The 12,633-nt window shown below is 45.6% G+C and overlaps 1 protein-coding gene across 3 annotated transcripts in view; it reads right to left on the reverse strand.

The window, feature by feature from the left end:
- The window catches only part of NKD1 (NKD inhibitor of WNT signaling pathway 1), a 99,832-nt gene that overhangs the window by 41,721 nt on the left and 45,478 nt on the right, over positions 1 to 12,633 (reverse strand). Inside the window, exon 2 of one of the 3 annotated variants that reach the window (XM_058154903.1) lies at positions 4,946 to 5,066. The exons of the other annotated variants lie outside the window; for them this stretch is intronic. Within the exon in view, the coding sequence (XP_058010886.1) occupies positions 4,946 to 5,011 (66 nt within the window). The 5' untranslated portion in view covers positions 5,012 to 5,066. The remainder of the gene's footprint in view (positions 1 to 4,945; positions 5,067 to 12,633) is intronic. 3 annotated transcript variants of the gene reach the window in all.

Here is a 12,633-nt window from a genome sequence, read left to right on the forward strand (position 1 = left end):
TTGCACAAGTGGTGAAATCCAAACTTTTTTACTACCAATTCTATGGGTGTGGCTTGGTGGGCGTGGCGGGGAAGGATACTACAAAACCTTTATTCCCACCACACTCTAGGGCCAGCCAGAGGTGGTATTTGCCAGTTCTCCAAACTGCTCAAAATTTCCACCACCGTTTCTCTGAACTGCTCAAAATTTCCGCTACCGGTTCTCCAGAACCTGTCAGAACCTGCTGGATTTCACCCCTGTCCTATACCATTTCAAACACATCGCTGTCCAATCTCTTCTTTTAAAAAAACTCCAATGTTGGAGCACCCAAAATCTTTGGAGGCAAGTCGTTCCACCAATTAATTGTAATAATAACCCTCTGATAATGGATTCTGTATTTCAGTCATGTTTTATTCTACTGGACCTATAACAATAAAATAAGTCAGAAGAGCAATAATATGTATTGAAAAGAGGACACTAAATTATCTCCGGCTTTCATACTCCTGATAGCCAATCCCAGCAGACCCAGCAAAGCTGAAGAAGCTTCTTGGATGACAAGTGAAACGTCTTCAAAGAAAAACCAGAAAGTCCAGTTGCCTTTTTGAGACAACCATGACCTGGATGATTGAGAATTTCCATAGACATTTAGCTACGCAACAAAACTGAAGAAGCTTCTTGGTTGAGAAGAGAAACGTCTTCATGAAAATCTACAAAGTCCAGTTGCCTCTTGAAAAAGCACCTTTAGGACAACCATGACTTGGATGGACTGAGAATTTCCATAGACCCAATTCTTCAATTGAAAGACTAAGATGTGCAAAGGGCCTTCATATTCTTCAGATGTGCCACGAAAGCAATTTTTTTCCTCCCTCTGGTTTGGGTCCAAAATTCCCAAGACCAACCAGGAAGAACTTTGATGGTGCTTTAGAAAGAAAAAAAAAAGGAGGGGAGAATTAGATTTAGATTAGATTGCATCAGTATCCCGGTAGGAGGGTATCAAACTGCAGTTCACCTTTCTTGTCTTCTGTGCGGATGTTGGTCAATCTTCCCTTGAAATCAGTGGCAGTTGCCTACACGAAGGCTCTAGGATCAACCCGTTTCTCACAAGAGGCCTTCAAACAGCAGGGTTCAGAATCACCCATGACCTCAATCAACATCATCCTTCAGACTTGGCGCCTGCCCTACATTTTGGAGACATATAAAAGGCTTCTCTCCCCCCCCACTCCCCAAATAACTGTTGTGGAAAGGGAGGCAGGGAAAGAAAAAGATGAAGCGAGCTACAATGCTAGCACTGTTCAACTAAAACCTCTCTCTCAATCTTGAGTCTCTACCTTGCATTTGAAGGCAACCACAAGTTCGGCCCTGATCAAAGATGCAGACAGTTGAAAGGCACCTACGTGTCAATCAATCCCAAACTGGCTAAATCGTGGCATTCTTTTGCCAGAAGCAGCCCCTTCATCAGTTTCCCACTAGGAGAAAGCAGGGAAATAAAGCAGAGCTCTGGAGCAGGGGTCTCCAACCTTGGTCCCTTTAAGACTTGTGGACTTCAACTCCCAGAGTCCCTCAGCCAGCAAAGCTGGCTGAGGAACTCTGGGAGTTGAAGTCCACAAGTCTTAAAGGGACCAAGGTTGGAGACCCCTGCTCTGGAGGGAAGATCTCTTAGTACTACTCTTAGGCTACAACTTCTCCCTGATCTTCGGACCTTTAAGCGCGAGCTCAAAACCTTCTTTTTTCATCAAGCAGGGCTGGCCTGATACCATTTTAAATTGAATGTTTTAATGGGATTTTAAGGGGATTAATTTTATTTATGACTTTTATTCAAAAATTTTAAATTTTTCAGCGTAATTGAATTAGTTTTTTAATGGTTATTGTATTTTAAACTGTCAATATTTATGTTTTATTTCTGCTGTACACCGCCCTGAGTCTTCAGAGAAGGGCGGTATAAAAATATAAATAATAAATAAATAATAATAAGTAGATTGGAGACATTTAAATGGAACTCACACCAGAGGTGGGTTTCAACAGGTTCTGACCAGTTCTGGAGAACCGGTAGTGGAAATTTTGAGTAGTTTGGAGAACCGGTAGTAAAAATTCTGACTGGCCCCACCCCCATCTATTCTCTGCCTCCTGAGTCCCAGCTGATTGGGAGGAAATGGGGATTTTGCAGTAACCTTCCCCTAGATTGGGGTGGGAATGGAGATTCTACAGTATCCTTCCCCTGCCACGCCCACCAAGCCACACCCACAGAACCGGTAGTAAAATTTTTTGAAACCCACCACTGAACTCAGCTGCTTCCTCCAAACTGGCACCAAGGTTGGCATTGCCACATCCCTACAGGGACGGAGCATCCTTCGGGGGGGAGGTCCCAGAGTGACCAACCCTACCTTGCAAAGCTCTCCAGAGATATGCAGCCACTTCCCAGGCTGTCCTGAATGTGGCCCTCAGATCAAAACAGAGTGGTACATCTTGACGTAGGTGTTCTGTCCTCCCTCACCTCCGTCCGAGTGATGGCTTAATTAGCTGGCACTATCTGCTCTGGCAGCAGAATAGCCAGCGTCTGCCAAGTTCTCTGATATCTCCCTCGACGCTGGTGAGTCACTTCAGCTCTCAGTTAATCAGTTGATTTGCCAGCTACGAAGAGACACAGCAGTGCTCACTGCCTTTATATCCTGTGGGGTGTGGCTCCAGGACTCAGCACTTCCTAGGCCTGTCCCACCCCTGCTTCTGTTGTTCCCTCCTCTCCTGCCTATGAAGCCTAGGGTCTAACCAAGCCTGATTGCTATCAGCTGGGTCTGAAGGTGTGGCCTGGGGGGGGGGAAGAGTCAGGGGATGGAGGCCTTGTTATTTCTTCCACCTGGCCTGCTTCTGGCTCCTGGAGCTGAGCCAGGGAAGCCGCTGCTCCTGAGGTAAGTCCTGACGGTCCTTCCCCCTCACTTTCCAAGTCACTTTCTGGCAGCAGGCCCGGCTCCAAGTCACTTTCTGGCAGGAGGCCCAGCTCAGGGGACACAAACACAACAGTAGGAGAATATGGAAGCTTCTTTTACATCAGGGGTCTCCAACCTTGACAACTTTAAGACTTGTGGACTTCAACTCCCAGAATTCCTCAGCCAGCTGTATTCTGGGAGTTGAAGTCCACAAGTCTTAAAGTTGCCAAGCTTGGAGAGTCCTGTTTTACATCAAGACAACCCTCTGGTCAATCCAGTTCTTCATGGTGTCAGGCCTGGAAGCCATCTTTTACATTTGGGTCTTCAGGCCTGCCACATTTTCTACTGTGGGGAAAATGGGAGGGGGGATTGCATAGAGCCATGATGGTGAACCTATGGCACACATGCCAGAGGTGGAACGCAGAGCCCTCTCTGTGGGCACACATGTTGCCAGCTGCTCTTCTGGTTTCCAGTGCATGTGTGGGCACCGGCCAATTGGTCTTCACACATACTAGAGCGCCAGAAACCCAGAGCATTGGAAACCTGAAGACCAGCTGGCTGGTGCGCATGCATGTTGCCAGCCAGCTGACCTTTGGGTTTCTGGTGCTCGTGCACACACATATAGGCACATGTTTGGTTTGGCCACTCATTGCTGAAAAGGTTCGCCATGACTGGCATACAGTATGGGTGATATGTAGTCAAAATAACATTCCTTTCTCAGAGAGTCAAGGACGCCTTGCTCTGGCACCTGAAGTCAGATGACTGGGAGGCATCTCCAATTTGGATGGTGGATGATTGGACCATGCGATGGACCTGTGGGTGCTGGGCAGGGACTTGAACCTTCACTTGGGTGGGAAAAACCTGGAAACTTTCAGATTCGGGTTTTTCAGATTCGGGTTTCCCCAGATTAGAGATATGATATCTCTAATAAAATGGAACTTTGAGGGAACTCAAGCCTCTGAATTTTCTTTCGTTGGCGGTATTACTTGGAACCCTGACATTTGGTCAGTTCTTCATGGCCAAAACTGATGATTAAGACAGCACTAGAATTGTGGATCATAAACAATCCCAGACTTATCTTAAGACGTTGAATTTGAAATGTCTAAGACAATGTTTACCATCTCCTTTGGTAAAGGAGATGCTCTAGCATGTGTAATTTAGGACCAGATGTCTCTGTTTAGGACTAAGATTCCCTGAAGCATTGACTGATGTCTAGCCATAATTGTGGGGCTTGTGGAAGCCATAATTCAACACGTTTGAAGGGCATCACATCAGCTACCTTTGACAGCTCTGGGCAGTGCATGGTCTGTTTGCTAGGACTTCCTACTCGCATGGATAGGAGTAAATCCCTAAAGGAGGTTTTAGTCGTCTTCTATCAGTCCAATTTGTCCAAACGTCCAATCCATTGATTTTAAGGTTTTCTGGTTCTCCCATCAGAATGCCAACCAGGTCTAAACCGTATTTCTCTTCCATGATCAAATGAAGTCATCTTTATTTCCATCTGCTGACGCGCGTATTATTTATACAGACGGAGAGAATGAGAATCTAGAGGTGAGGAGACAAAATCCACCTAATTGGAAGCATCTCCAGTGCTTCTTCTCTAAACACCCACTGTGTGCTAAATAGGGCACCAAGTCTTCTGACATCAAAGGGGCCAACATCTCACTTCACTTGAAAAGTCTTCCAGATCTTGTACAAACACAGCATCAACAGCCCCGCCCCTTTAAAAAGAAGATGAAAGAAAGCAATCTCTTTTCAAAAAAAACTTACCAAAGGAAGGAAAGCTGGCGCCTTCAACTCTCTCACCCCCTTTTTTTTCAATGGGTTTGAAAAGGTGGGGGGGGGGTGAGGGGGAGAGAAGGACCCTAACTTCAATCGGTTTGTATTAACCAGCTTTTGTTTTTTTCTGTCTCTCTCTTTTTTGGTTTTCCTTTTACCCTAATGACTTTGCTCTTAAGGATTTGCTATAACTGGATTGCTTTGCTACCCAGCAGGGAGCTGTAGCAGTAAAGCAAAGCTGTTCAACCCGAACGGGGTTTCTTTACCGACTTCTGCTGACGGTTCAAAATTTTCGGCTCTTTGGAAATGTTTGCCGTTGTAGAAGCTGTCATCTGGGAAACGGAGAGCAGCTGAGTTTCTCCCCACGGAAGTTAAGGATGGGCGGATCTAAGGGGAAGAGGATCAGATCAATCGATGCTAAGGTGTCAGGTGCAAGAAACCAGGTGCCAGGATAGTATTCAAAAGTACTACGAGCTTATTTCGTGCTATCTGCAGACAAGGATTTTGATCTACTGGCGGTCAAGGCAAATTGTCGCTGGATAAGAATCAAGGGAATTCTGGGCTTGGTTCTCTTGTGGGAACGCAAGGACACCAAACTAATGACTCGTTTCATCCCACCGCCGCAGACTCAGCCTGATGAACTACATTTGGGGAGCAAAGAAAGAAGACCATATAGCACAGCAAAGCCCACAAACACTAATGTAGAGTTAGAGCACAGCTGTCAAACTCACGGTGTCACATTGCCGTCACGTGACATTTTGCGATGTTTCTCCCCTTTGTGGAGCTGGGGGGGGGGCATGGCCTGCACGTGACGCATCCGGCCCATGGGCTGCCAGTTTGACACCACAGAGTTAGAGTGAGTAAAACAGAAAGGAAAATTATTTACCGGGCTATATTAACTATAATAGGAGACAGTTTAGTGTAGCGGTTAAAGCACCAGGCTAGAAAGCAGGTGACGCAATCTGCTTAAACTTAAGACTGTAGAGATTCCCTGAACAACCTCTGGTGGCTCAGCCTCTGGTGGCTCAGACTGGTAAGACAGTCTGTTATTAACAGCAGCTGCTTGCAATTACTGCAGGTTCAAGCCCCACCAGGCCCAAGGTTGACTCAGCCTTCCATCCTTTATAAGGTAGGTAAAATGAGGACCCAGATTGTTGGGGACAATAAGTTGACTTTGTATATAATATACAAATGGATGAAGACTATTGCTAACATAGTGTAAGCCGCCCTGAGTCTTCGAAGAAGGGCGGGATATAATTGCAAATAAAAAAAAAACAGCCCTGTCCAAAGAGGCAATAAAATCGGGCAGGATCCGCTGAACTGTTTTACTTAGCACTGGAAATTCTGCTTCCAATTGCGCCCGTAAGTTCAGAGCTACCTGTAATTGATATGCTTTTGAAAGATCAGTGCGAGAGACAAAGAATAGACCAAGCGGAAAAACTGGTGAGGCATGTAGCCTACAACCTCTCCAGAAACTCCAAAACTTTCCTTTCCTGGTTTTCATGGGCAACTGAGCTTCTAACCAGCAGAGGGAGGCCACACCTGGGCAGGGTGATGAAAGGACAAGTTGTCTACCTCCCCAAGGGTAACTGGAAAGACCGCTTGAGTGATCAGAGGCACAAGGGCCCTCCTGCTTCCTTGTTTGTTTTGTATTAAACTAATGAATGCCATTAAGCACTCAATAGTTTGGACAAACACTGTACCTGTCACACATGGTCTTCAAGAAGAAAAGCCAAGTGCTTTTCTTTCCTCCTTTCCTTCTTTCTTTCCTTCTTTCCTTGCTTCCCTCCCTCCCTCCCTCCCTTGGTGACTGACTGACGGCTAGAGGGGGGACAAGGAAGTTTACACGTGGTTTTAAGGAAACCCAAGTTGCTTTTCTTTCTTTCTCCTTCTTTCCCGCTCTCTTTTGTCTTGCTTTCTTCCTCTTTCCCTTCCTCTCTTCATTGGCTTCCTCTGTGACTGATTGAAGGCTAGAGGGCAGAGGTGAAATGCTACCGGTTAGCGCCGGGTTCACCCAAAGTGTTAGTAAAAAAATGCTACCGGTTCGCCTGAACCAGTAGTAAAAAAATGCTTTAAAAAGTTAAAAAAAGAGGTTCCAACAATCAGCTGTGACAATCAGCTGTGCTGTGCGATCATCAGAAGCTTTTTTAAAAAACTTTTTTAAAAGTAAATTTTTTATTACCTCTTCGCCTGAACCGGTAGTAAAAAAATGCTTTTAAAAAAGTTTTTAAAAAAGGTTCTGATGATCGCGGGCACAGCTGATTGGCACAGCTGATCGTCGGAACTTTTTTTAGTTAAAAAATGCTTTAAAAAAGTAAGAGGTGACCACGCCCACCCAGTCACATGACCCCACCGCCACCAAGCCACGCCCACAGAACCAGTAGGGAAAATTTTTGAATTTCACCACTGCTAAAAGGTAATGGGGAAGTTTCTGTATCGCAGTCTCCCTCCTCCTCCTCCTCCTCATCATGAGATTACCAGGAGGAGGAAAAGGTAGATGCTAACTGGGAAAGAAGAAGAAGAAAGAAGATCAGCTGTGGCCACCCACTCTTTGTACACTCAATTCTGGATGCTCACAGATGTGCCCAACATGTTGCCTTAAACCAACTTGATTACAGTAGATTCACACATGTTCTTATAGCTTACTTGAATCTTATTTATTGGTCAGAGAGCCAGTTTGGTGTGATTCTAATGATTGGTGGCGCAGTGGTTAGAATGCAGTATTACAAGCTAATTCTGCTGACTGCCAGCAGTTCCTTCTTCCATGGTGGGGCAGTGATTAGAATGCAATATTGCAGGCTGACTCTGCCCACAGTCAGGAGTTCGATCCTGACCAGCTCAAGGTTGACTCAGCCTTTCGTCCTTCCAAGGTGGGTAAAATGAGGACCCAGATTGTTGAGGGCAAGAGGCTGACTCTGTGAACCGCTTAGAGAGGGCTGTAAGTGCACTGTGAAGAGGTATATAAGTCTAAGGGCTATTGCTATAATATGAAGGATAAATAATAATACAGCCATAATACATATTGTCAATGTGTATTAATTAATTAGTTAATATCAATAATTATTCATTCAGGATTGCAAATTCAGGCAAGGATTTCAACACACATGAACCAATTCTGTTGGGCAGGATGTTTGATCCACAGATCAAATTAATGCTAAAGGCAGATTGAGGCTGACTGTGAACTGCTTAGAGAGGGCTATAAAGCACTGTAAAGCAGTGTAAGTCTAAGGGCTACTGCTGTTGCTATGATGAAAGGCACTGCAGTAGAAATGGGAGACACTCATTTCTAGCCCTACTTTAGACACAAAACCAGAGGGTGATTTGGGGCCAGTCTCCCATCTGCCCCTAAGACGACGGTAAGAATGAAAAATCTTCTAGAAATCTTGCTGAGAAAATTGCATGGACTTATCCAGGCAGCTGCCTGAAGTGTTGTGCCTCGCCCGCCCTCCTCTCCTCAGCCGGGCCCCTCCCATCTCCTGCTATCTGAGTCAGAGTCCGATAATGAACAGGAACGGCCTGGCATGCCTCCAGCCCCCAGCCCTGGCACCATGCCCGGACAGAATGTCAGGAATGAGCAAACAAACCTCCCTTCTACAGTGTGTGAGCACGAAGCCAGCCACGTGCTAGAATTGCCGGCAGCAGATCAGGAGGACGGAAGTCACAGTGGACGGATCCCCGCTTCTGGAGAATGGAGAGGCGACGTCAGCAAAAGGAAGGGAGGGGCAGGCCTGGATAAGTGCTGAGTCATGGAGCCACACCCCATGGCCTATATAAAAGACCAGCTTAAGTCAAGCAATTTGAGTCAAGCAAAGTCTCATCTGATTTGCTGAAATCACACCTTGGATTCCTGCCTGCCCTGAGAACTCTGAAAGGAATTTGGCAAAGCGGCAGAGGCTTCGTGGCTACACTTGATACAGACTTCCCAGACCCGGCCGTCGGAGTAGGAGTGGGACACGACATCAAGTCAAGACTGACTGAAAAGCACAAATAACAAATGCTTCATCATGGTTGGGAACAGCTTGATACCTAGACAATCCCAGTATGGCTTGATGCAATGAATAAATTCTATCTACTTGTCACCTTTTATTACCGCCTATATCTTTAACTATTCTTGTTGTTGTTTATGGTGTATTACAATACTAGATAAAAGCTTAAACACCACACAGGATTGAGTTGTTTTCCCCCAGTGAATCAAGGGACTCCACTAGAGTTTTAGGAAATGTATACAAAAATCTAGTTAGAAATAAGAGTGAATAAGCATAATGCACATTACATCAATTTCTCTCTTTTTTTAAAAAAAAAATGCCTCCAAGCATATAGAGCGGTTTTGGGGTTTGAAACACTTCTCCTTGGTCATGTAACTCCAATATAAGCTTTTATTTAAAATACAAGGATTTGGCAATGGAGGGGATTCTACAGAAGCCAACTTATTTTGGAAAATATTCCATCTTCCTTTTTATTTTTATGAGATTTGACCAGCGAAGTTCGCATATCTCGGGCGTCATTTGCCTGCTTATCTTCAAGCAAAGTCCTTAAGTATAGGTAGTCCCTCAAGTTATAAGAGTTTGTTCCTCCGGGTGTTTGCAAACCTGGTGCTTTGATTTCGGATGTTCATACCCAAAAACCCTGAAATAGTCTCTCCTTCCTTAGATGATCTTGTTTATCTTCTTAGCTACAGAAGCAAAATTATATAGCCAAGAAGGTTAGCAAATCTCTCTGGAGCAATTCCACTCTTGGCCCAGCCATCCGTTCTCAGCTTAACCTATCCTTTTAGGTTGTTTTGCTGATAAATTAAGAACCAATATATACCTTCAAACTTGCTTCCAGCCAAACGGTCTTCATTTCCCCCACCTCTGTAAAACCAAGTTTATGCCTCAGAGCCTATATTCACCCCAAACACCCAGCCACCACCCACCCCCGGCCTGCCTCCGGAAGTGGCCAAATACCATTTGGTTCCTTGGCTTCCCATTTGGGTGCTAAATAGTGGTGGGTTTCAAATTTTTTTTACTACTGGTTCTGTGGGCGTGGCTTGGTGGGCGTGGCGTGGCTTGGTGGGCGTGGCAGTGGAAGGATACTGTAAACTCTCCATTTCCACTTCATTCCAGGGGAAGGATACTGCAAAATCCCCATTTCCTCCTGATCAACTGGGGCTTGGGAGGCAGAGAATAGATGGGGACGGAGCCAGTCAGAATTTTTACTACCGGTTCTCCGAACTACTCAAAATTTTCGCTACCGGTTCTCCAGAACTGGTCAGAACCTGCTGAAACCCACCTCTGGTGCTAAACGTAAGTCTTCCCTTTCCCAGATAGATGTCAGCGAGGTCTATTTTGGCTCGAAAGGAAAAGATGCAGCCTGCTGGCTTCCCCCAATACGCACCCCAATCAATCTCAATCGGAACAGAACTGGAAGGGGCCTTGGAGGTCTTCTAGTCCAACCCCCTGCTCAACCAAGAGACCCTATATCAGTGATGGCTAACCTTTTCCGGACCAAGTGCCGGAAGTGCGTTCGTGCATGTGTGTGAATGCGTGCGTGTGAACCCGAACCCCAAAATGCAATGAACTCCCTGCATGTGTACCGCCCCCCCCCACATGTGTGTGCTCCTCCCGGCAATCTTTCCAAAGTCTCAACATCTTTTTTTTTTTTGTAATCGCACACTCGCACACAAACACACAGAGAATTGCTCCTTGGAAAACACACACACTTCCCTCCCCCCACCACCCCGGGCTGGAAGCTTAGCAACTGACCTGTGCGAAATTTAAGGAGAGAAACGGATGCTCTCCTTTTTTTTTTTTTTTTTGAAAAAAAAATATCAATTTTTTTTACTACCGGTTCAGTGCGCGTGGCTTGGGGGGAAATGGTGTGCCTTGGTGGGCGTGGCAGGGGAAGGATACTGCAAAATCCCCATTCCCACCCCATTCCTGGGGGGAGGATACTGCAAAATCCCATTCTTTCCCCACTCCTGGGGGAAGGATATTGCAAAATCTCCATTCTCACCCCACTCCTGGGGGAAGGATATTGCAAAATCTCCATTCTCACCCCACTCCTGGGGGAAGGATATTGCAAAATCTCCATTCCCATCCCACCCTGGGGCCAGCCAGAGGTGGTATTTGCCGGTTCTTCGAACGACTCAAAATTTCCGCTACCGGTTCTCCAGAACCTGTCAGAACCTGCTGGGTTTCACCCCTGAACGGATGTAAATCAAAGCAGAAAAAAAAAGGAAGAAAAGTAATATAAAAAAGCTCCTGGAAGACTTGACAATAAGTTGATAATGCTCTCATCCTGGAGTCAGGGTGACACCATCCCGAAGAAGATATATAGAACTTTAGCTGGCATACCGCATGGTTTACTAGCCGAAAGACGCCGTTCACTGATCCCGTGCCAACAACTACTGGATCCGATCCCACAGCCTATTTTGGTATCTCGCTTTGGCTTGCTATCAAAAACCACTCGTTCTGTTTTTCTCCTCAGCCCGTTCCATTGCCAACTCTGCCCCGCAGGCTGGATGGAGGCAAAGAAAAAGATGGATATGCAAATCTGGCAGGTGTTTGGGGCAAGCCAACCTTCTTTTGTGAGTCTAGCGTGGATGGTTTTTGCCTCTCTCTTTTTTCTTTTTTTTTTAAGAAAACCAAGAGAAGTGGATGATCAAGGCTTGGACTTAGCAATATGATTGAAGGGAAGCAGGAGGGAGGCGAGAAGAGAAGGAAAAAAAATCGGTCTCTCCAGCTTTAGGAGAAAAGACCAATTGTAGAGCTGGGGTTTGGCTGGGATACCTACAGGAAAAAAAAAAAAAGAAACACAAAACGCAGTCTTTAAATCCCTTGCAAAAGCGTTTGAAGTCTGCTTTCCCTGGAGGATGTGAAAAGGAAGCGTGCCAGCAAGGCCCCCCCTGGTACTTATGCCAGGCTGCGGAGAATCTGAAGTTGCTTTCCTTTTGTCTTTAGCAACTGTTAGGAACAAATGCAAAATTTAACACCCTTCCTCCAAGCTCCTCAGAGAGTTGTCCCTCTCACCATTCGCACACCTCTATTCCTGGGCGCTGCAATTGTGCAGGACGGCATTGGGAAGAAGCCTGGGCCCTGGATCGACTGTCCAAAAGAGACATTTTTCAGCAAAATCCAAAGGGCTAAGCTGTGGCCGTTTTGCGTTGAGGTGTGCGTTTTTTCAGAACAGAGGCGATCTGCAACCAGGAAGCTACGCCGGCTGGAGAACTCTGGGAGTTGAAGTCCACAAGTCTTAAAGATGCCAAGTTTGAAGACCGCTGAGATAAATGGATGTCTCGTGTGCCCACCCCGCTGGTTTACTGACAATGTAAATTGCTTTGAATAGCAGCCTGCCAGCTTCTCTCATTTTCTTTAATTAAAAAAAAAAAAAAAACGGGAAGCAGAGACCAAAAAAAAAAAAAAAAAGGACCTGCAGGCACCTTGGCACCATAGGTGCCACTTTTCCAGCTCTTGAAGTGTTCTGTTCTAACAAGGGAAATGAAGCAACAAATTGCGTGTTTCCAAATTGCGCCGTTCCAATCTTTATTGTCAGTGCACAACATATGTGCAATAAGATTGACTGAGCTCCCTCAGTGCACCCACACACCCCACAATGCAATACAACTCACAGTGAAGACAGAAAATCCCTGACCCAATAAATCATATTAACAAAACACCCAGTCCTATTGCACCTGTGTGAACATGTTACACATTGAGCTGGCCCTGCAGTCCATTATACTACGTAGTTATGATGTTATTTCTCATTCAGGAGTCTGACAGCCCACGGATAAAAACTGTTCTTCAGCATGTTTGTGTGGCTGGCTTTGCTTCTGTATCTCCTTCCCATATATATATATATATATGGCTAAGATTTCAAGACATTTCAGTTTCCCAAAAAAGTTTTTGGGTACTTAGAACTTCCTCCAAAAGGGCCCAGAAGAGCGTGAAAAAAACCCATCTGTTCTAAAAGCAAA

This window comes from Ahaetulla prasina, chromosome 12, assembly GCF_028640845.1.
Source record: "Ahaetulla prasina isolate Xishuangbanna chromosome 12, ASM2864084v1, whole genome shotgun sequence".
NCBI lineage: Eukaryota > Metazoa > Chordata > Lepidosauria > Squamata > Colubridae > Ahaetulla > Ahaetulla prasina.